The sequence below is a fragment of the Oculina patagonica genome, chromosome 12 (genome assembly GCF_052425735.1).
Source record: "Oculina patagonica isolate OP01 chromosome 12, crgOcupat, whole genome shotgun sequence".
NCBI lineage: Eukaryota > Metazoa > Cnidaria > Anthozoa > Scleractinia > Oculinidae > Oculina > Oculina patagonica.
Genome location: NC_135769.1, coordinates 28,902,282 through 28,927,200, shown reverse-complemented (window position 1 = coordinate 28,927,200; position 24,919 = coordinate 28,902,282). Strand labels below are relative to the sequence as shown.

General features: G+C 38.1%; 2 protein-coding genes across 4 annotated transcripts in view; one reads left to right on the top strand and one right to left on the bottom strand.

Annotated features, from left to right (window-relative positions):
- Window positions 1-703: 703 nt before the first annotated feature.
- On the top strand, window positions 704-14,491 carry LOC144633535 (allene oxide synthase-lipoxygenase protein-like). The gene is made up of 11 exons (XM_078492384.1): window positions 704-848; window positions 3,368-3,713; window positions 6,175-6,313; window positions 7,102-7,263; window positions 8,668-8,907; window positions 9,985-10,091; window positions 10,501-10,755; window positions 11,826-11,935; window positions 12,111-12,210; window positions 12,484-12,702; window positions 13,999-14,491. Exons 1-11 carry the CDS (start codon window positions 793-795, stop codon window positions 14,230-14,232), a joined length of 1,968 nt encoding a protein of 655 aa, XP_078348510.1. The 5' UTR covers window positions 704-792; the 3' UTR covers window positions 14,233-14,491.
- A 4,007-nt stretch (window positions 14,492-18,498) lies between these two features.
- Window positions 18,499-24,919, bottom strand: part of LOC144634034 (polyunsaturated fatty acid 5-lipoxygenase-like) — a 30,195-nt gene continuing 23,774 nt past the window's right edge. For all 3 annotated transcript variants that reach the window (XM_078492974.1, XM_078492973.1, XM_078492972.1), the window contains 3 exons: window positions 20,582-20,684; window positions 19,332-19,550; window positions 18,499-18,917 (listed from right to left, as the gene is read on the bottom strand). In XM_078492974.1, coding sequence (XP_078349100.1) covers window positions 18,684-18,917; window positions 19,332-19,550; window positions 20,582-20,684 — 556 coding nt within the window. In that variant the 3' untranslated portion in view covers window positions 18,499-18,683. The remainder of the gene's footprint in view (window positions 18,918-19,331; window positions 19,551-20,581; window positions 20,685-24,919) is intronic.

Below are 24,919 nucleotides of genomic sequence, written 5' to 3'. Positions count from 1 at the left end.
ACTTAAGTTTGTTATCGATGTACGCACTAAACACGTTCCAGGAATACTTAGAACACAGTATTGTTTATGTATGGACGGGCTCAATACGGCTTGTGTCTGATTGTCGGTTCCAGCTTTGTGAAGTCTTAAATATTTTAAGGACTTATTCCGTTTAAACAAAGACTTTAAATGACATGGCATCTTGAGATTCGATTGAGATAGATTTAACTAGTGGGCGCAAGGTCGTGTCATTTATAAAGGCAACCCTGATCATGAAGGCCATAAATTGTCGAGTTTTTCAACTTCTATTTTTTAAGCCCAAAACAGACTGCACCTTCGACTCACCGTTTTAAAAACGCCATTTAGACGTTCGTGTTCTAAATAGAGGTTGTTTGTGAAAAAGGAAACAAACAGAACTTAACAAAAACGTAGTAAACAATGAACGCGGAAAAATTTCCAGCCCATTGCCGATATGATTAACACAAATAAAATACGCTCACAATGACTCAAATTATACAAATAAATGCCTTTATTTCTATGTCGTATTTTTTACGTAAATGAGACCACAGCTCGCTGCTAACAATGTACGCGGAAAAATTTCCAGCCCATTGCCGATTGACACAAATAAAATGCCGCACTCACAATGTTTCGACCTATAGAAATATCTTATATACCGTATATTTTATGTAAATAAGACAACACCTCGCTGCTACATAGTCGACTATACAGGGCTTGCTTTAAACAGAACAGGGTAAGTCGACGCCCAACGCATAGAACTGGCTCAGCAGCCATATCTCTCTGTCAGCAACAAACATGAAAGTTCTGGTTGTATTGGTTTTATTAATTGGAGGCCTAATAACAGCTTCAAGGTTAGGTATTATTACGTTTTCACTTTTTAGATCATTTTAGAGAATATAATAAGGTAGTAGAATCAACAAAGAAATTATTAAGGATTACCACTTAACATCAGCAAAGGTGATCTTAATTTGCTTCATGCTACGAAGCAACTAGAAAGCGCTGGTTTAAGGTTTTGCTTCCTTTAATTCCAAATTAATTCAAATAAATAGTGCATATATATTCGCTTTTTACATACGACATCAAGACCGTAGAATTTGGTATTGCCTCTCACTGCGACAAAAATTTTTTTTCCTCGATTCGCTTTTGTCAGTTCTCCCGGTCGTCGAAAGAACAGTGTTCGAACTACAGTCTGGTCTTATTTGAGTCCGATTGCTTCGTGGCCTGTGGATAACTTGGAGCCCGGTGGTTGGGCGTCCGGTCGCCGGTTCCCGCCCCCCTCTGTTCTCGGTCTCGTTCCCTCCCCCTGTTCCGTCTGCCTCCCCGTGGTCCTTCTGTTCCCGTTTCGTGCCCTGTCTCTTCGCGGCACCACTACATTCTAGCTAGAATATTAGATAAGATTGCAATATTGCTTTCTTCTATGGTCTGTAGACCATAAATTATTGATCTTTTCAACTACTTACATGTGTACCTATTGCAAGATTGACATTCAAGACGAACTGTATCTCGGACAAACCATTAAACGGACTTCTAGACGTTAATATTCTTATTGATGATGTGAATAATATTTTTTTAAAAACAACAACAACAAATGCACCCCGTTTGGAGAAAAACAACAACTTGATATTCATACGTAAGCACTCATCCTACGCTCGCATTAATGCTCACGGGAAAATTTCCGGTCCATTGCATTAAAGCAATTTAGATGGTTTCCGCTGCGCACTCGAGCAACAAAGGCAAAAATAAAGTTAAAAACTCACAACATGGTCACATTTTGAATACAGTTATGAAGAACTTATCGCAACTTAAGCTTTCAAGCTGACCTCGCTAGAGAAACTAAATTTATAGTTATCCTTATTTCAATGTAAATCTCAGATAGCACCGAGTTTTCGAGTCGGTTTTGCCTTATTTCGAAATAGTTATTCTTGCAGAAATATTTGGTTAGTACAGTGAATTTGTTTATAGTATCATAGCAACGTTTTTTTTTTTGTTAACTGAAAAATCTTTTCAGTTCGGAAATGGCTCTTCGTAGGGTTAAGTTTGAAGAAAACCGGACACTTCCAAATTATTTTGATCGGTTATTCGAACTGCCACTTCAGTTAACGGTTTGCGCATAAGCATTCTTTAAATACACCTCGATGCGGATTTTTTTATAATCATCGAGCCAAAAAAATTATATTTACCGTATATCGATGCAAGTTCCTAGGAAATAGATCCCTGGCTCAAGCTTTGCTTAAACAGGATACACCGAAGGGTTGAGAGCGCTAGGACGCAATTTTACAAATTTATTGGAAAATATTGGCCACGACCGTTATCTGTAAGAGGTTACACAATATTAAGATATCTGAACATATTAATTAACCGATAATGTAAACGTGGGGCGCCAAAAACGCCCCCGCAAAAATAAAAGGAACAGAACTGAATAAAAATTGGGAAAAAATGACTGATACTGGGAACCCATTGGTCGGCGGTCAGGGTTGGTGAAGGAAATATTTCCTTGAGCTCTTCACACTTGAATGGCGATGGATAGAAGGACGAATTAAGCTATTGTTCCTGCTTTTACAAAGTAAACTCCGCCCTTAAAGGAGTGATGTCACGATATTTTAAGTCATTTTTCTGATTACTTAATCCTTAGTTTTACGAGGAAACATGCGATTACTTGTTTGTGACATAGATGGAAATAATTTTGGAAGTTCTGAAATATCTGGAAGCTGACGTCAAATTCCGAAGCGACATTCTTGTAAGCGGGCGTCGTGTTTGAAAATTCTTCTCAGAATCCCGCCGTCAAGAAGCCAACTAAGTGCAGCGAGTTCATCCAATTAGAAACGCGTATTTTTCTGCTCGCCCAACCAGGATCAAGTATTGTAAAATTCATTAACTATTCATGAGGGTTCAAACCAATCCCAGCACAGTATTCAGATCACATGTACACAACTGTAAACCCCAATACAAATCAAACAATAGAATTAACTTTTGATACAAACTTCTGCTCAGCTAATTAGTATTCATTAACTTTTGATACAGATCTCTACCGATTGGCATAACTATACTTTGAATTCAATTTATTGTTTTCATTTCACAAGTGGAATAAAATATTCGCGTCCGATGTGTATAGGCGTAAATGGCTCGCCTATCGGCTCGCCATTGTAAACGCCCATACAGATCTCCCGCTCATATTTTATCTACTAAATATAAATTTCCCCCGGGCAATTACTTAAATTAAGAAAAATTGCCCTCTGTCTCAGCCAATCAGAATTCAGTAATTTTGCCCTCTATGTTATAAGGCATCTTAACAGATTAGTGCAAGCACCAATTTCAATCCTTTGCTGAACGTGTACATTATGGTAATCAATACTTGTGTTTTGTATTCAAGGTATGCTTCAGCCGTGGACTGTGAAGTCTCCCTTCCTCAGCACTCCACTGCTGCGTGCACGGCCATCAGAAATGCCGTACTTGCTCAAAACAAGAAAGCGTTCACCTCGGAACAGGGTTCGCATGGCTTTGCCCTTGTGAACTTGACCATACCAGAGGTAGCAGCGGTTTCTTTACAAGACCCGTTCTCGAGATACTACACTCAGGCCTATTTGGGAATGACACGAGCAAACGCTGAAATTTTAGAGCGGTACAACAACGCAACCTTTGGACAAGAGATAACCGACATCTTAGAATACCTCATAATATCAGAATTTTTTCAAACAGCTCTGGATCCAGTTCTTGGGGTAAGCACTATATTTCTTTTTTCTTATCCTCGTTTTTACAAAACGCGTCTAGGTAATTACTGAGCGTGATTGTGAAGCAAGATCTCGTACATAAACCAAAGACAGGCGAGAGCCCAATTGCAGTACGTTTTCGTTTAAAACACATATCTAAAGTTGTAGATCTCAACAATAGAAATTTCAAATAATATGTAACAATAATATGCTTAAAAAAGCCTTTTTACATTTAAGGATGAATTCCACTCAAATAGAAGGAGTACTGCAATTTTCTGCAACTTGGTCTCGGCTGCAATGTTTATGTGAGCCCAAAAACACGAAGGGGGGGGTTTTGTGTAAAATGTTTACATTATAGCAAAACTAAAAATTCCGCGACAAACTTAGCCTTTTTCTTCATTATTAACGCCAGATATCCTTGCAGAACAAATAATAACGAGTAAAGGAACCTTGACGCTATTTCAAAAACCGACGTTTCAGCTCATCGGAAAACTCTTTCGGAAATGGAAACGAAATGTAAATTTGGCGGACGTTAAAAAGTTTGAAAAAAAAATAATTAAATTTTTAAAACTTCGCGATGTATGCTGTAGACAACCGTATGACATTTAAATGAATTCAAAACAAAAAGGGGGCCCGCCAAAAAAAAAAAAAAAATATACAAAGAGCAACGAAAAAGAACTCAAGAGTCTGTGTGCGCGCGCGCTCGTGCGCGCGCTAAATGACGCGAAAACAAATGCCCCGAAAGGATGCGCAATGCAATACGGACTGGAAATCACCTTAAAGGGACAGTGTCACGAGAAATCTTCTAAATTTTTGTCTGAACTATGCTAGAATTATAAGGTGCACTCACTATTTAACAGAATAGCCTTAGAACAACGACAGAAAGGCAAAAAAAATTTGCATGTGACCGCAATCAATGGTTTTTATGTGTTTTTATTCAATTGATACTTTCAAACTTAAAAACGTCGGCCCGACGTTTTCAAGGTTTAGGCCACTTCTTTCCTAACAGTCCATGACCACACTACTGTTTAAAAATTTTTACTACTAGAACACTACATTTTAGCAACGCCAGGCCACTTTCAATGGAATTCAAATTAATAACAACACCTTCACGGGATTTTAAGATTGCGCTAAATGGTGAAACTCCCCTTTAAGATTGCGCTAAATGATGGTGAAACTGCCCCTTTAATCTACTGTGTTCTGTTATTTGTTGGTCTTTACACGACGAAGGTTCGCTTTCCTGGTCACCAGCCCTCACCTTGTTTAGTAAGAGCGGCTAGAACCTCCAGCGAAAAAAAATCGCCAGAATAGCCCTTATGCGTGTTTATGTCAGACTGGCTATTTTCACCACCAAGCCTCGCTTTCAAAGTGCAAACCTGCAAATTTTATCATGAACGAATTCCCAAAGCAGCAACGATGAGAATAATTCGCGTAAACGAGGCTTGGTGGTAACTTGAAATTTTTAGCTAATGACATTATCATGCATAAGGCCTAATCCCTTTTTCTAAAACCAGCCAGAACATAACAATAATTCCCTGCTAACATCTTGAGATTAAGATACGTATTTTATTTAGTTATCTATTACATTTATTTACCCAAACTTAAAAAAATCTTCGGGTACATGCATGTAAATAAACTATTAATCTAAACATTACAAGAATCATTACCTACACCTGATTTCCATAATACCGTTCCTCTCATTTGTAATAAGTGACCTGTACAGACATCAATTTCTTTATTTCCATCATATTTATTCTATTTTTACAAGAATGACAAATAAATCTGCTGCAGAAGATAATGTATATAATGGTTGGAGATCTTAGCAAGCTCTACTGAGCTTTTCTAAGAAGATCCCCATGCATACTTAAACTATTTACAATTTAGCAGATGGATGCGTAAGTATTGATTGAATATATTAACGTGGGATTTGCTATTTTAAAAACTAATTACAACCTAGCTTAAAGGAAAGCATGCAATTTTGAACATAGTCTTTAGTTGATTTTTTAAATAGTCGATATGATTTTAATATTTTCAGGTCATTAGGTAAATTGTTTCATATTTGGGCCCCCTAAATTTTAATGAAAATGTCCTATTACTTGTCCTTTTATAATCAATATATATGTTTGAGTCTGTTCGTGTATTGTGACTAGGGATCTTTTCATTTAATCTAAAATAGTAACAAAAATAACTTTGTAGATTACCATTAAAGTAGGAATACACAAAGAGTGGCATTTGGTATATATTTAACTCGTATATATTAAGAATGTTTAATGCTACAAAAAGTGGCCTAGATTTTTCTCTGTAATTTTCAAAAATCAGACAGTTAATACAGTAACTAACATGCAAAGGCTGTTTGACAAAGCTAAAAGTATGATTATCCTCGATTCTCGAATGTCAATTCCGTCAGTTTCCATTGAGGAATTAGAGTTCCTACGGTATTAACACAGTGATTTAAAACATTGTCTTTTAGGAAAGGGTGAGGCTACCATCACGACACGAATCGTTTATTAACGAAAAAACTGAATGGATCAGTGATAAGTTCTTCACTCAGCAGCGCCTAGCGGGACACAACCCCATGTCAATCAAAAGAGTGACGATTCACGGAGAAGGTAGGACTCGGTTTCCTTGGTAACGATTATTATATTCCAGTGCTTGTTTGTTTGTTTGTTTGTTTTGTTGTTGTTGTTGTTGTTGTTGCTATTGTTCCTAGCCTGCTGTTGGTGTTGGTTTTTTTTTTCTTTTTTTTTTTAAAAAAATGGCTCACTTGCTTACAGGCAAAGCAACAGTAAAAGTTGAATATGTGGTGGACGCACGGACAGGGGACTGGTGAACAATAGGTCATTTCCAAGTTACCCTTTGCCTCTGTTTTAAAACGAGTCTACTTGCGAAACTATTCATATGAAAACGAGTTTTACCAACAGGTTAACTTTCAAGCAAATCAAACTCGTATTGAAACGGAGGCAAAGGGTAACTCAGAAAATAATTCGATAATGGCCTATTGAGTTGTATGCTAGTCAGAGACTACCGGAAATCCATCAAAATACATTCTCGGAAGAAAGCTGACATTATTTTAAATGTTTTAGGCATTACTTTCTCTTGATCGACGCAAACTTCAATAAAATAATCTCGACTGCCATTTAAGATACATTAAAATCTTCTAATCTTTCTTTCTTGTAATAATGCTCCTACTGCGAAATATTCCTAATACTGTTCGTTTTATGTTCTCCCCACGTATAGCTTTATTAATAATATTATAACAACTTTAATAATCTTTCTACTTGAATTTTGAATGTTCTCATGTATACAATGTTCTGGTTGATAATGTTGATAATGGCTTCGGTAATAGATTGATTCCATCATATTGGATGCTACCTTTAATTTTAAATGATTCTTACAGAAAGAAGGAGATGTACAGTAAAGACAGAAGACGGAAGATGGTGCCATTTTCCATTTACCTATCGTGGTCAAGTTTACCAAAAGTGTACCACTGTTCATTATCACAAACCTTGGTGTTCAACAACAGAAAACTTCAAAGGCAGATGGGGAGTCTGTGATGAAGGTAATACAGAACTTAAAAAGTGGAACCCCGATCTACGGATGCCTGCCTTTACGGACTGTTTTGTTTGTCCCGTCAAAAAGCTCATACAGTCTTTTTTTTTTACATTTAACCACCTAATACGGACGCTGGTTAATACACAGAACGGACACTTTATATTTTCTGTAACCTAAGTCACACGCCTTTTACAAAGTTAACCTCTCTTAACGGGCACTTTTCGGTCACCGCTTATCTGTGCGCCGTACATTTTCATTTGTAACGATTGTGTGCTAATATTGCACCCAGTTAGAAAATGGAAACTTTCTATCGGTTAATGCGCATCAAAATTAGTGATTCTGTCAAATTACGTGTCATGCTTGACAACTGGCGTGTACACCTTAGTTCGAGACATCTGACTCATTTAATGAGCCTAAGGTTTTTCAGTTTGAACTAAGGTTATATAATAAAAGGGCTGTGTCACGTATTGTAGCTAAATTAAGGCATGTAAAATGACCATCAAATTCGTTGAAATATAAAAATAACCTCTTAAAACAGTGAAGAAACATTTCATAACACAGCAAATACAAAGAAGGTACGGATGGCCAACGTTCGGCGGTGTTGGCTGACAGTTTCAGTCTCTCGTGCTTGTCCCCGCCGTGGGCGGTCATTAGTTCCGTTGCCCCTCCCCCCTGCCTCCCCTGTGGCTCATGTCTCTCTCCTCCCCTCCCCCCGTGTCCCTCTTCTTTCTCCACTTCCTCCCCCTCCCTCCCGCCCTGCTCGGGCCCTTTCCGAGGGGGGGGGGTTGCTTTTCCTCTGTTCTCGCCCTCGTCTCTCTCCTTTCCGGCTTCCCGGTCGCGGGGTCCTTGTGCAGGGCTGTCTGGTCGGGCTTCCTCTCGCTCCTTTCGCAGTTCGCGTGCGCGGGGGTCGCGCTGCGGCGCCCTCCGGTTGGTTTCTGGGGGGTGGTGGCCACTGGCTTCTCGCTCGTCTCTTCTCTCTCCCTCTCTCGTCTTCGCTCCCGCGGGTGGGCGCCCTGCCTCTCGGGGGGTTTGTGGTCATGACTTTTTGTGGTCGCGGTGCTCCTCTCCTTTCCGTCTGCTGTCCAGCAGTCCCTGCGGGGTGTGGGATCACGGTTCTCCGCGTGACTGGAGTGGCGCTGATCCTGTGGCGCTGCGTCGCGGCTCGCGTCCGGGTGGTCCCTTGTCTCTCCCCCCGCGTCCGCTGTGGGTTGTTGGTTGGTTGGTTGGTTGGTTGGTTGGTTGGTTGGTTGGTTGGTTGGGGTGGGGTGGTGGGGGGTGGTGGTGTTTGGTCTCCGTCTCGTTCTTGGGCCGTGACTGGGGGTTTGGGGTCCTCGTGTCTGCCATCTTTGGATCTTTCTCACTCCGCTTCCCACGGCTCTCTTCCTTCGTCGCCGACTCCTTCTTCTGTTTTTTTCTCCACCTCCCTGGACATGTGTCGCGTTTTTCTTCGCTTTGGCCATAAAACAGGGTCGCATCTACGCTCTGCGTTATGAGTTGTGTGATGACCTGGACAGAGCGCCGGACTTTACCGACAGAGATCCTCGAAGGACCATGTGGAACTTTCTTTCTCCCATTGCTTTGTTTGCATCTGCGAAAGTTGGTCGATATAATGAACTTGTGCCTGTTGCCATACAAATGGACTTCAGACCAGGTTAGTAAGACAAAAATTATTATTTTATATTTGACCTCTCACGCGAAAACGTACACTAAGGGCTTTATACCGAACGGGTAAAATACACGGCTACTGAACGGGTAACGCACGGCTCACAAAGCCGTGTGGAACGGGTGAAACTGCACGGCTGAACGGCTGTGATTTATCTGTATAGTATAGTAAGATAGAAACTTTTTACCATATAGTTGCCATCAGATTTATATGATGTAGGAGTTATTTACATTAACTTGAATAGTTCTCCCGTACTTATTGGTCGAAGGCTGCTAGTCAGGCTAGTGAAGTATAGATCATAAGATGACGTTACCTTGTAATGCAACTTAAGACAACTTTCCTAAAACTCGAGAAACTGTAGGATTTTCCAAAAAACGGAGAACGGAGAGTAGTGAAATGTCAATTGGGACATATTGTACGAACAGTGAGCGAACTCGCTGGCACGAAGCAGAAAAATAAAGTGATCTTGTGAAAGACGTGGTAAAACCAGACCTCATGTCTTTCTTTACCCTTCCTGTAAATGTAAAAATGTGAAATAAAATGTGAAATAAGGGCCTCCCTCGGCTAGACCTGATAGGTTTTAAAAGAATTTCGTCGTCAGTTTTCTTACTTCCTTGTGGAATGTATCACATGCGTAAAATAAACTTCAAACCCATAAAAACGAAGACTATTTGGTCGTCCATACTTCGGGGTCCAGATACACCCCAGTGTAGTTTTTTCTGGCCTGGTAACGTTTTTATCTAATTGCTTAATATCAACGTTCCATCAGTTCAGTAACAGGGGTGGCATTTAAACTCTGATTTTGATGACACCACTGAAACTGGGCAATTTTCCCTATGGGTGACACTTTAGATACTTAAACCATCTCAGGACTTCTTTCCATCTATCCAGGAGTGTTATTAATGGGTACCGCCGAGTTTTTGGGAGAAAGCTTGCAATGGACTAGAATCCCATCCAGGAGAAGTACAAAAACTCCAAACCACTCTGTGCTACAAAATTATGGTCATATCTTTTGATTCACGAGTCTCCTATAAAAGTTTTTACTTTAACTTCTTATTCCGCCAGATTCAGCGGTTTACACTCCTGAAGATGGAGACAACTGGATGCTTGCTAAGCTCAATGTCCAAATCACGGACATAGGATATGCTCAAATTGCAGAGCATCTCGCCAAGGTAAAAACAAAACCTGCTTATTGAAGGGCAAAGCAAATTCTGATCATGCAAGCACGTGTAGTGTTGTTCTTTATTTTAAATCCAACGTAGGTGCATTTCATTCATATTGTTTTGGTAATACTGGCTTTGTGGTGCAAAATACATTTACTGGCAATTCGATATCATCACAACCCACATTAACAACACTGACGACAACGGCAAACTTGATGTTTCACCATTGGTTTTATCTCAAATTGAGTTATTTATTTCTAAAATATTCCGTACTTACAAATGGGATATATGAACCCTTTTAGCGACTTCTTGACGTGGTCCATAGTTCGAAATCTAAAGTTATAACCAAGCTGCTGTCTTTGTGTTCGTTGCATGCAGGAACACTTTTATAATTTTTTATCTTGACTACATGTTTCAGGCCCATTTGTTCGTGGAGCCATTCTGTGTCTCCTTAAAACGGACCTTGCCTCCCGTACATCCACTGAATCAAATACTCAAGTATCACTGCCGAGAGGTGATTGTCCCCAACACGATTGGACTTCCTGCCCTGGTCGGCGATGCAGGGTTTACGGCTGTGTTGTTTGCATATGGAAGCCAGGGAGCGCTGAGGATGCTGCACGATGTACATCCACTTACAACATGGGAAGTGACAGATTTCAGAAAGAACATCAAGGTAAGTTGTATCGTCTTGCTTGAGTAGTTTCAAGTACAGCATGGCGCCCATTGCTAATAAAATTCTTCTTCTTTATTTGATGTTATGACGATTTCTCACTTCTGCCCTATAAGTTCGTGCTGTCGTTTTTTTTTTTTTCTCGATCTGTGCCTACCCCTACTCTCCCTTTCTACTCTTCTCACGGAATCTTAAACATGTGAGTTTTAGTTCCTATAGTCACAACTCAAGCCAGTAAATGTGGGACCAAACTTTCCGGAGGAGTCCTAGCGTATTTTCATGCACATGGAAGTTATTGAGCACACTTCCACGTGTTGCTGTTTTTTCATTTCCCTTCTCTTCTCTTTTTTTCAGTATAGTGTGAACCTCCCTGTACGAACACCTTTCGTAAGCGACCACCTCCCTACGCAACCACTTTTTCAAAATATAGATATAAATTTGCCAGTCAAAATTTTCTATTGTCTGTAACCTCCGGTAAGCGATCATTTCACGTGATCGACTACACTACGGTGGCCAATCGTAAAACGCCGACACCTTACAAAGTACAAACCTGATATGACACTAAAGTTTTTTACATTGGAACATTTCATTTCTCATATCTGATATTCTCAATGAACCAATAGCCGCTCTTTTAGACTCTATTACATTTTATTTTATCTAAGAAAATGAACTGAAAGCACAGCAATCTCTTAAAATTGCTAGACATGTTCTTCAATTAGTCGTTTTAGCGTTTAAAGATACAGTTGTAGCTTGTTGTGCATAGATCTAGCCTTTGAAACGACTACAGTCTATTACTCAAAATTTAGACCCACCAATGGTATTATCTGTACGCGACCACATAGGCTTGACATGTTGGGCGGTTCGACCGTTTTTTTTTTTTTCAAAAGGATTTTGCGCTTTTACGATCGGTTTTGAAATGCGACCATCTTGGCAGTGAAAGAATTTATGATTTTATCATCATTATTTTTAAATAATACCTTTCCTGATATAAGAAACAATTAACTGGAACTCCAAATAACGCACAATTACCTTGCCATTGTGTTTGGAACCTTATGTTGATTACATTTCACCAGGACCGCGGACTAGATGACAAGACGCTGCTGCCCTACTTCCCTTACCGTGATGATGGTTTAAAGATCTTAGGAGTTATTGAACACATGGTGAAAGATTACGTGAACTTGTAAGTGAAACAAACATAAGGACTTTTGTTTCTTTTCTTTTCACTGAAAGCGATTTAGGTAGCCTCGTCTTTCAAACTGCTTCACACAGCTAAGACCCGGGTGTCAAATATATCTGCTCAGAGTGGTATACCGTGCTTTCAATTATTAAGACTGCGAGGTATGAAATTCTTTTGGGTATTATAAAGACGATAAAGACGTGAAGGAAGACGTTGAACTTCAGGCGTACATCAATGAAGTGTCACTAAATGGAACTGGACCAAACGGAGGCATTGGAAAGGTAAATAGTATTTATTAAATAAACAAAACACAAAACACAAGCGGGAATCCTCAAAACAGGTCGTCGATGCATAAACAACATAGAACCTCTTTTATCAGTAATTATATTTTATGTTTTAGTTGCATGAAATTAATTGTAAAATATATTTAGTTTAAAGCACACTTGAGTTGATACTAATATGGTTCCAAAATTAAAATTTTCCTCCCGAAAAGATTGTTTAAATTTAGACTTTGCGTCTCTTTTAACATCTTATCGTTCATTTCTCTTCGATAGATTCAAGGTTTGCCTGCCGCTATTGATTCAAAGGGAGAGCTCTGTGAGATTTTGAGTCGCCTCATTTCCCAAGTGATAATCTTCCACACCGCAGTTAACTTCGCGGTGACAGACTACGGCGAATATATTCCAAACCAACCAACTAAGCTGTACAATGATACCCGAGTGGAAGATGGTGAATTCTCTGTTTTCCGTCTTCCTAACAGGTTCACAACTGCTGTAAGTAAAACTTGACTATTTCCCAGAGTGAAGGGAGAGCGGGAGAGGGGAGGGAGAGGGATCTTGGTAGTTTAATGGGTTAACAAAGAAGATCTGGAATAGAGAAGATTAGTATCTGATGTCTTCAATAAGTAATTTAACTCACGTGGTACATTAAAAGTTACAATCTTAGATAAACGTAGTTGACACGTTGACTTCGCTTTGCAGTTTTTATGGCAAACTGAACACTAGTTTTTAAATTTTATCACCCAACCCAAGGGCAAAGGGCCGGAAATTTTATCACACTCTGATAAAATACCCCCTCCCCCCATCCAATGTTGCATGGTTGTAGCAAAGGGCTACTAAAAACAATCTACAACATTGATAGGGTAAAAGGGAGTTGGAAAAGTGTGGGTTTTATTAGTATAAGTTACAATAAAATAGCGCGTAAAATGATAATGTGTCAACATTTTGGTCACTTATTGTACTGATTGTAGTGTTGCTGCTAAAAATGTAATATTTTCTTCCTTATAACTTTAACGTAAAGTTATTTTTTATATACAAAATAAGGATTCACAATTATTCGCTACCAAAAACTAGCTAGTTGCTGATCGAAGCAGGTGGCACAAAAGTAATTATGATTAGTTACATAGTATCCTATATTATAAAGGTATAGACAAAACTTACAATAGAAAAGATTGCAATACAGGCTAGGTATTAGCTTAGCCTGTGTGCATAAAATAGATAAAAGGGAACATTTAGGAAAAGAAAAGAGTGAAATCGAAGAGGGTGTTCGGCTTCGGCGGATAACACCCTCCGAGAATTGGCATATCTTTGATTACAATAGCTTCTCCTTGTGCCTTATCGACTCTTCGGGCCATTGAACATTCGTAATTTGTATACTTCAAATGAAATTCAGCAGTTGCTTTGATGATCTTTGTTTTAGCAACTATTTGACTGCTACTGCTGCACAAACTCCTTTGCTTGGCATCGCTGTCCTTAGACCCAGTACTCTCCTAGGGCTTTCTCACCCACAATGAGCTGTTTCAATAAAACGCGTTTCTAACTGTTCTTCATTGGAACAAGTCAATTTAATTTCGGGCTGATTGACTACTTTACGTTGGTTTTGTTAAAAGACTAAACACAAACATAAATTGTTTTACAAGCACACAACACGTAAACACTCAGATACGGTAATAAATAAGGATTTGTTTTCCGCCGGAATGGGAAACGGAAAAAAGCAAACAGAAATTCTCATTGTTGATTGTATTTATGTAAACACTTATTCTAGAGTGTTGTTCTTTTTTTTTTCTGTAGTTCCAGTCCACCGCGCAAAACTCCCTTGGCAGGTTACGTTTCGATACTCTGTTTGACTATGGAAACGAACTTCAGGACGTCAATGCTGTGAACCTCGTCAATGGTTACTATAGTTACCTAATGCATGTCGTTCAGCCTCACTTGCAAGAAGAGAACCGGAAACGGAAGGAGAGAGGTCAACTGACCTATCCATATTTCATTCCAAGATGGCTGCCGAATGGTATTCAGTCCTAGTTTGTGGCGTTCGATCGGCGCACTTGCTGTGTCGTAATACAATTTTTGTTTGTAAGTTCCACTAGTATCGAAGTAGGTACAAAATGTACGAGAACATTATACTAAGGGTGTTATTTCTAAAAGCTTGTATTATTGTTAAACTTGTCATATAGAAGGAATCTTAAAAATACTTAAAGGTAGACGCCGTTTAGCTTGTTGTTCTAAGTGTAACGAGAACCATTTGCCTTTGTAGGTAAATAAAACACTTTCGACCTCTATAGTCTTATTTATGTCACCTTTCTTTTAACATTTTTTCACGAGTTCACTGCCTGCCTTTGTTTACAATGGTCCTGTGAAACCAAAGCACAATTCCTTCCATTTTACAGTGAGAACACGAAATCCGTGAACACTTTCATTATACTTTGAAAAAGCAAGTAGAGGAAATAGTTCACAAATTATTCACGAAAAATAACCTGCCGGCTCCATCTCTATCCATTTGTTTATATTTCTTGTAGTTTGGGCTATCATTCGATGGTTTGCTGCATAAATTTACTTATACAAGATAGAGGAAAGTGTTCACGGTTTTCTGGTTCACACTGTAAGTATAATTCTCGAGCAAAGCACAATTTATTTTAAACGCTGTTAGACGTTGTTTAACTCCCCAACTGGGACTTCTTCCACACTAGTGTGTTTTCGTTGATTCGTTTTCACTTCTCGTTCACGGTGAAACGATTGAGAATGCTCGTCAATTTCATTCAAATGGAATACATTTGAAAACGCCGTTCTGAGTGGAAGCATTTGAAACGGAGACCAATCTTATCGTTGTGAACACAGAAGACCGAGACTTTCCAAAACACTGAGTTTTTAGTGGTATCAAAGTGGACGATAGGCCAAAAAGTGTCAGAAATCAATGCATACGTAGAAACGGGATCTGGACTCCCTTTTTCCATTGGCACTCTTCAACATTTTAAATCTCTGCGCGGAAACAACTTGTATTGCACTCAGGAAAAAAACATCTTCAACAATTGACTCACAAATTATCATTATGACTGCGGTAATTAGTGTGCGCGTCTCGTCTACAGAAGTATGATGAAATTAGATTCGGAAACCACTTTGTCACGTTCAGAGTATTTAGAACACTCTTAATGTCTGGCTCCAAGGGCAACAACGAGTTTGTTTCCCAGGAGAATGAAAGCACACTGTTTTCTCTGGAACGGATTATTTTCAACAAGGCCTTATTTAGTACCAAATGTATAAATGATACTCAAAGTTCCCTGCATCGTCTTTAACATGAGCACGAATCTTACAAAAAAATACCTCTCCGAAATACGCGAAATTTAGTTGATTCGCGTTTTATCTGCAGAAAATATCTTAGTTATCTACCACGACGCACGTGTGGAGCCGTTGTACTGTTCATTAAACCGTTCCTGTTCCTCACATTTTCGTTGTTTTCAAAACAAAACTTTTCTTAGTCAGGTGTCCACAATTAGTAGAGGGGACTTTTCCCCTCAGCTAAACATTTTTAGACACGGAAATAAAGTTTATTATTATTATTAAGGCGAGTGCCAGAAACACACGAGGAACGCGCGTTTCGCTGCAACATGACCCTGGGGAATATCCTAACTACACTTTTAATGTGTGTACATACATGTTGTGGTTCAATTTTACCGGTGATGAAGTTTGGAATTTTACTTTGTTTTAACACCTTAAAAGGTGTATGGTACTAAAAGTTAGAATATAAAATCAAAAAAAAAAAATACCAAAGTATACTAACGGTAAAATTGAGCCACGACATACACATTGTGTTCTTGTTGCAGCTATATCTGTTATCGCTTTACGTCGTTGCTACATTTTACCCCGTGTTAACCAGTCGTTGTGGTAACCATTCCAAGTACCAAGCGATTGTGATGGGTAAAACGCAGAACAAACCATTATTTTGCTGTGAAAATGCAGTTATTCAGATTGCCGAGGATTTTGATCTACTTGGTGTAACTGTGGATGACAAACTCAAGTTTGACAGGCATGTCACTAAAGTCTGTAGGAAAGTGTCTCAACAAGTTGCAGTATTAAAGCGTATGAAGAAAATGCTACCGTACGAAATACGAAAGACAATCTATACGTCTTTTATTGCTCCGCATTTTAATTACTGCGCAGAGACATGGCACTTCTGCAGCAAAACCTCTGCAACAAAGCTAGAGAAGGTTAACGAAAGGGCCATTCGCTTTGTTTTCAAGGACAAGAACACCCCTTACAGGGACCTTCTACAAGCCCTTGGCCTGCCAACCTTGGCCGAGCAACGAGTATACAAAATTGCTAGCTCAATTTTCAAAACAATAAGCGGTCCTAGCCCTCCCTGCTTGCGTGAGCTGATACAACCTAGAAACTCTTCCTACAACTTAAGAGGACAAAATATTCTCAATCTACCTAAAGTGCAAACTACCAAGCACGGACTCAAATCTTGGCGATATTTCGCCCCCAAATTATGGAATAGCCTCTCAGACACTGCCAGAACTTCAATATGCTATAAAACCTTTAGAAAGGCGTTAAATGCTGTAGATATTAGTCGTCATTTGTAATTTTGTAATTTTTAATTAAATAATTGTATATATTCTAATCAGGAAATGCGTCGCACATATTTAAAGCTTTAAAGCTTTGAAGAATTTTATTCACTTTATTTTATTTTATTTTTATTTATTTTTTTTAATTTTTTTATTTTTTATTTTCATTGTGGCTTACCTGTAAACTAGCTGGTGCGTTCCCGCAGATTTTGCTAACCATATCTGCGGGACGCATCGAAACCATAGCTAAGTGTAATGACCACATTAAACATTGTATTGTATTGTATTGTATTGTATTGTATTGTATTGTATTGTATTGTATTGTATTGTATTGTATTGTATTGTATTGTATTGTATTGTATTGTATTGTATTGTATTGTATTGTATTGTATTGTATGCCCAGCCTTCGTGTGTCGGCAGCTTTTAAGACACAGAACCTTCTCTGTGTTTCGTTTTGTAAAAGCACGAGTCATCCTTGCCCTTTTTACACGGTAATACCCCTGGATCTAGTTATGAAGAAGAGCCATTTAAAAGAATTCCCGCCTTCCTCACTGTGTGGGTGTAAAAGTCCCTCCGCTGATAAACTTTCTTTTAACTTTGAATCGTTTTATACTGGGTTTGTAGTAAATTTATGCAAAACAAAGAACGTAAACGCAAGTTTCCAAGTGCATCTTATCACCCGGAATATATCGGACTAGCCTGGACAACCTACCCGGATGAGATGCAAAGGCACTGCATGTTATCATGTACAAGCTGAATATCTCATCGAATACTTTATCGGTGAATGCTGGAAGCTGGGGGAGAGAGTATAAAAAAATGAAAAACATTGTTTGTAGAGCCTAATTGATGGCAGACACGATAAGTATTAAAAAATAGTTTGCATTTCGGAAAAATGTTTGCAGAGGTGCAAAAAAGTACAAGATGAAAATTTTTCATACCCCCCCCCCCCCCACTCTCCAAGAAAATAATGGTCCATCCGTTAATAATATTGTAAATTTGTAAGCATACAAATTTATTTATACATACTTGAAGCAATAACACATAACTTTCCCCAAATAAGTGACGGATATAAATTATATATGGTTTCTTATATTTTAGAATTAAAGTTTCAAACAAGAAGAAAACGAAAAAAAAAACAAAATAAATTATGCTGATATGATATTAAGTCGCTTGTCCATATTCTCTTTAAAATACATTTAAACGTCATTCGCTATCAAATATAACGTCACCGCTTTTTTTCACTATTTCTTCATTTAACATAAATTTTCTTTAAATGCTCAAACTTGCTTGACGAAACCAGCGACTCTCGAAAGTTCAGTTGCAGGATCGATTCTGATTGGCCGGCTTTGAAAACAATAAAAATGGCCGGAAGTAAAACCCCAAGAAGTTCGTTGAGTCATTCCTTTGAAAGCTAGGCAAGCGCAATTCAGTCCGATATTTTCGGACTTCCAATCAAAACTTTCCAGGGTCGCTCGTTTCCCGACCTTTGGTCAAGGGGAACGAAAATCTTGGGTATGAAGTTGCTTTTAGCCTGGCACATCCCATTTGTTTTAACAGTTTCATGCGCATTCATCTTTGCAACCTAGAGCCTGTCCTGTGATCATTTCCAAAAAAATCAATAAACTTGACAAAGTATGGCTTGAAAACCTGACGTTACTTTTCGCGATGATCAGATTCACATCGTTATACATCTGCGAGATCAAATGAACAAAATACTTGCACACAATAAAAATCATAACAAATGATTTTATTTGCCTTTGAAGTGCATACACTCAGAACACCGTGTCTCCTCTAAAGACTCACACTTGCTTAATAACAAAAACCTTTAAAACATTAAACCCTTACAATGGTGCCCTCTTTGATAACGCATCTCACGGCTAGTGCGTGCGCTAATCTAACGGTATCTGAGACGTTCTAGGTATGAATGCCATTTGGCAGCCATCTTGGAATAAGGTATGGATAGGTCAGGTCATCATTTTCCTTCCGTTTCCGGTTTTCTTCTTGCATGCGAGGCTGGACAACGTGCATTAGGTAACTATAGAAACCATTGACGAGGTTTACAGCCTTGCTGTCCTCAAGCTCGTTACCATAGTCAAACAAGGAATCGAAACGGAAAGTTGCCAAGGAGTTGCTGAAGCTAGCCTCGATCTGAAAATTAAAAACAGAATAAAGCCGTTTGACCTCTCTAAAAGTGCGTCTTGCCACAGAAAGTAAAAATCCAATGAGGTTCAAGTTAATTCTCCAAACTGAAAAAAGTTGATGTTTCCCAAGAATTGTGTTTTATTTTATAACAAGACCAATAATAATACTTTCGTTATACTTCTCAAAGGTCGCATTGTTACTTTTTAAGACACTCAATACTTAATTCGTAAGGGAAATACAAATACTAAAATGCTACCATGTCTGCTGTGGGAATTTCGTAAATCAAGTAAATATTCAACAATTAATTGTCGCTCTTTTTGACCAGCTGTTTCGAACTGTTTCAGGTTTTTAATTTCTCTGAAACACTTTCCAATTACCTCTCCCCTAAAAGTATCAAATTAGTACTGCACGTGAACTTACAGCTGAAGTCAGTCTGTTTGGCAGACGGAACACAGAGAATTCCCCTTCTTTCACTCTGGTGTCATTGTACAGTTTAGTCGGAAGGTTGGGAATGTACTCAGCATAATCTGACAGCTCGTAGTTAACCGCGGCGTGCTGGATCGTCACGTGAGAGATGATGCGGCTTACAATGTCACAGAGCTCTTCTTTGGAATCAATACTCGCAGGCAAGCCTTGAATCTGTTCAAAAGACAAATGAAAGAAACGTGTTCAACAGGCTTCCCAGAATCATAAACAATGCCGAAACTATGGTTTCAAAAGTGGAACATTTTCTGATATAGTTTGTACAACGCTTGAGAGCAAATTTAAGACAGCAGTTTGGTTTAAATTACTGTTTAAACTTCTGTTTTTAACTTCTGGTCTGTTTAATAATTGCGAAGTATAACATCTACTATGCTTGGAGATAGGAAGAACTCTACTTCTTCGAGGCCTTTTACATGCAATGCATCACTGTTGTTGTTGTTGTTGTTGTTAAGCTTTTGTAATTTTGACGATTTTTTTTATGTATTATTCATGTGAGTTAGTCACTTTACATCGTAAAAAGAGTGGAATTCGGGTGTGTTAATTGATAAACCAGCGTGTTGTCATGCCAAATGTAATCAAGAACAGGAAACATTGTAAATTAGAATGCTAACTGTAATCCGTATTGTAACCTGTTTTACCCAAATTAAAACTCAGACATAATTTTTTTATGAAGCCTTAGAAACAGAAAGAAAGATGTAAATAAATTACAGAAGGCTTTCGACACACGTCTCTGAAATGAAAGAAAAATACATCCCCGCAGTTCGCCCGCGTCTCCCTGTTACTAGTCAGGCGTGATATCCACTACACCATCGGGTCACCACGCTGGATACGTGGCAACTTATAGGTGTGTATTGGATCGAACACGGTCAATCCACAGGGCATTTTTCTTTCGAGACATTTGTGTATATCATGGCTAAACCCCCAACTTAATTGGGTTAGGCGACAGGCAGAAATTTTTGGATCGTCTCTCAAATTAAAACTGTTACCAAACAAAGCCAACACAAAAACTAAAAAATCCTGTCTTTTGATAACGATGGTATTAACCAACAGGCCACTTAGTATGTTCTATCGTCGGTCTTCATATTTACCTTACCCTAATTAACTTATTAGTAAAAGAGATTCTGTTATTTATGAATCAACGTCTTAGTTTGAGGATAAGTGTACGTTATTTTCTTCTTCATATTTACCCTTCCAATGCCTCCGTTCGGTCCTGTTCCATTAAGTGACACTTCGTTGAGGTACGCCTGAAGTTCCACGTCTTCTTTCACGTCTTTATCCTCTTTATAGTACCTAAACAAAAGCAATATTTCATCGCCTTGTAAAAAGAAACTATGACAATAGCAAAAACTATAAACTATTTACAAGGCTAAAAAAGGTAAAAAATGTAAAAATTAGCCGAAAACGTTTGGTTTTAACATTTTAATTTTTAAAATTTTTAATTTTTTTAGCCTTGTAAATAGTATATATTTTATCAAGCGAACATTATGGACAGAGATTTGTCGGTTGGTTTTAGTAAGACTGTGCCACACGAAGCTATAACAATACGGTACAATTATTGCCTTATATTTATAAAACAAATTACACAAGCACGCTTAAAGAACTCGGCAGTAACTTAATAATCTCTTGCGCTTAACAAAAATATTTAGAGTTATTCCACTTCTCTTGTGTTTTCTACCGCCAGCGTTTGTCATAGTCGTTTAGTAACTGGATTTAAGTCCGTGAGGTGGGTTCTAACTGACATTTATTTCACGGTCAAGAAATATTATAAACGCGTTAAGGTAAAATTTAATTTACTTATGTTACGTATGCTACCCATAAAAAATTGAAAATAAAAAATATTAAAATATTGAATATATATATATAATATATATATATATATATATATATATATATATATATATATATATATATATATATATATATATATATATATATATATATATATATAGTTCAGTGTGTAATAAGGCGTCATTGAGGCAAACTTCTAACTGTTCCAGCTTTAATTGACACGACGTTTCGGCCTTCGGCCTTCTTCAGATGCGGAACTTAGTATTTACAAGATTAAAAAATAAAATGTTAAAAATTTTTAACATTTTATTTTTTAATCTTGTAAATACTAAGTTCCGCATCTGAAGAAGGCCGAAGGCCGAAACGTCGTGTCAATTAAAGCTGGAACAGTTAGAAGTTTGCCTCAATGACGCCTTATTACACACTGAACTAAAATTACATTGAAGCACCGTATCTCTTTAGATCCTTCTACTGGAAGTCATCGTTTGGTAAATCCATATTATTCTGCATATATATATATATATATATATATATATATATATATATATATATATATATATATATATATATATATATACACCCGTTTTCAAAAACGTTTTCTTCAGAGAGATATATAGATAGATAGATACCTTTTGTTTAGAGTCGGTGAACCATGTTATTTTTGCATGAACCGCACGCTTGTTAACACCAGACTGTTAACAAAAACACACCCACGTGAGAAAACAAACTGAATATTCGAGTGTCTCAATTCCCTTAGATGGTTGACGGTTAAAAATAAGCCGTTTTCGCGGTTGATGGCGGCAAGGCCAAATGACGGATGACGGTTAATTTTATGGAATGACGGTTATAACAAGAAATTAAATCAGCAAATTTGGCTGCAATTTTTCATAAAAGAGTACAATTTCGCCCACATTTTGACTTGCTCACCATCAGAGATCAAATTTGACTAATGCTTCTATTTGTCTTCCCGATGTTGTTATGGCATTTCTGTGTTCAAAAAGCTCCTCTGATTCAGTATCGCCGTAGGCACTGTCCACGGGTCACTTTCAATTTCTTGCCTGTAGCCAGACGAAAATACTACAAAGACAATAACAGAAAAAAGGCCCACTTCCTTCATATTTATATTTTTAATTCATAGCCTCTTACAGCATACTGAAACAAATGAATAAATTCAGAATTTTTACTGAGGCACCGTGCCTCGGTTCGCCAGTTACTAACTACAGCCCTGAAATTCATTTACTTCAAAAGGTTCGCGCCCATTGATTGTCCGGCGATTCCTTGTTTGCTATTCTTTTCTGAGGCCCCGTCCACACTGACCCGGGTAAATTTGAAAACGCATCTTTTTTTCTCCGGTTAGGCCAACCGTCCACACTGAAACAGCGTTTTCGGTCACCGAAAACGGAGCTTTTCAAAAACGCTCACCAATGAGCGTTTGGACTTGGAGCGTGAAATAGTGTATTTTTATATTTTATTGTAAATAATTTTAGAGGGCCACTGGTTTGTTAGTATTTTTTATGTTATTTTAGTGCTACCCTCGTTAAATAAAGACTTTACTTTTACTTTTACTTACTAATGAAGCGTATCGTTTTCAAATTTACCCGAGTTAATGTGGACGGAAAACATTTTACGCGGCGTTTTCAAATTTCTCCGTTTTCAAATTTACCCGGGTCAGTGTGTACGGGGCCTGAGACTGAAGTATGTGCTTGATATCGTTTAATCAGTTTTTCCTTCTTACTTCGATGAGTGCTTACTTCCGCCTGAACAGTCCCCCTCAAAAGACGCTTGACATCGTGCTTGGTAGAAGAGAAAGAGCCGCAAAAGCGAGATCATGCTTAGTAATTCTCAGTGACTCGTTTATGATCTGTAATTATAACACCAGTTATAAATTGAAAAGGCCGACGTTCTTCGACACCGGAAATGTTTCCAGACGGAAGTCGGTTTTGAATATTTAAACGAACATTTATAAACAGCTTTACTTGACTTCATTTTAGTCACTCGTTGATATCCGAGACAGTCGACGGCTAATATTTTGCTGGCTTTATTGACGGTAAAAAATATTGCATTTTTACTGTTGAAGGTTAATTTTTTGACCATTTGACAGTTGACGGTAAACCGCATTGCGATCCTCATATTGTTTTATCAAAATAAAAGGGTATTGATTGTGAAGAAATGAAGCTTTTCAGAATATCGTATCTCTTAGCTTTGGCGATCAAACATGCCAATTCGCGAGGAACGGACGTTCGCAGATCGTTCGCGAAAGCGTTGCAAAATGTTTGTTCGTTACGCCTAGTAACTTCGGTTTTGTGAGCGCTCTTCCGAGCTCCTAGAACAAGTCAAATAATTCGCCAACGCAAATCTTTACTAACAGGAGCGGGCATTTTCTGTCGCCTTTCTGTCCACGATCAATTCATTTTTATTTTGAAACAATTAATATGAGATTCATTTTGTTTTCTCATGTGGGTGTGTTTTTGTTAACAGTCTGGTGTTAACAAGCGTGCGGTTCATGCAAAAATAACATGGTTCACCGACTCTAAACAAAAGGTATCTATCTATCTATATATCTCTCTGAAGAAAACGTTTTTGAAAACGGGTGTATATATATATATATATATATATATATATATATATATATATATATATATATATATATATATATATAATACACCCGTTTTCAAAAACGTTTTCTTCAGAGAGATATATATATCTCTCTGAAGAAAACGTTTTTGAAAACGGGTGTATATATATATATATATATATATATATATATATATATATATATATATATATACACCCGTTTTCAAAAACGTTTTCTTCAGAGAGATATATAGATAGATAGATACCTTTTGTTTAGAGTCGGTGAACCATGTTATTTTTGCATGAACCGCACGCTTGTTAACACCAGACTGTTAACAAAAACACACCCACATGAGAAAACAAAATGAATCTCATATTAATTGTTTCAAAATAAAAATGAATTGATCGTGGACAGAAAGGCGACAGAAAATGCCCGCTCCTGTTAGTAAAGATTTGCGTTGGCGAATTATTTGACTTGTTCTAGGAGCTCGGAAGAGCGCTCACAAAACCGAAGTTACTAGGCGTAACGAACAAACATTTTGCAACGCTTTCGCGAACGATCTGCGAACGTCCGTTCCTCGCGAATTGGCATGTTTGATCGCCAAAGCTAAGAGATACGATATTCTGAAAAGCTTCATTTCTTCACAATCAATACCCTTTTATTTTGATAAAACAATATGAGGATCGCAATGCGGTTTACCGTCAACTGTCAAATGGTCAAAAAATTAACCTTCAACAGTAAAAATGCAATATTTTTTACCGTCAATAAAGCCAGCAAAATATTAGCCGTCGACTGTCTCGGATATCAACGAGTGACTAAAATGAAGTCAAGTAAAGCTGTTTATAAATGTTCGTTTAAATATTCAAAACCGACTTCCGTCTGGAAACATTTCCGGTGTCGAAGAACGTCGGCCTTTTCAATTTATAACTGGTGTTATAATTACAGATCATAAACGAGTCACTGAGAATTACTAAGCATGATCTCGCTTTTGCGGCTCTTTCTCTTCTACCAAGCACGATGTCAAGCGTCTTTTGAGGGGGACTGTTCAGGCGGAAGTAAGCACTCATCGAAGTAAGAAGGAAAAACTGATTAAACGATATCAAGCACATACTTCAGTCTCAGGCCCCGTACACACTGACCCGGGTAAATTTGAAAACGGAGA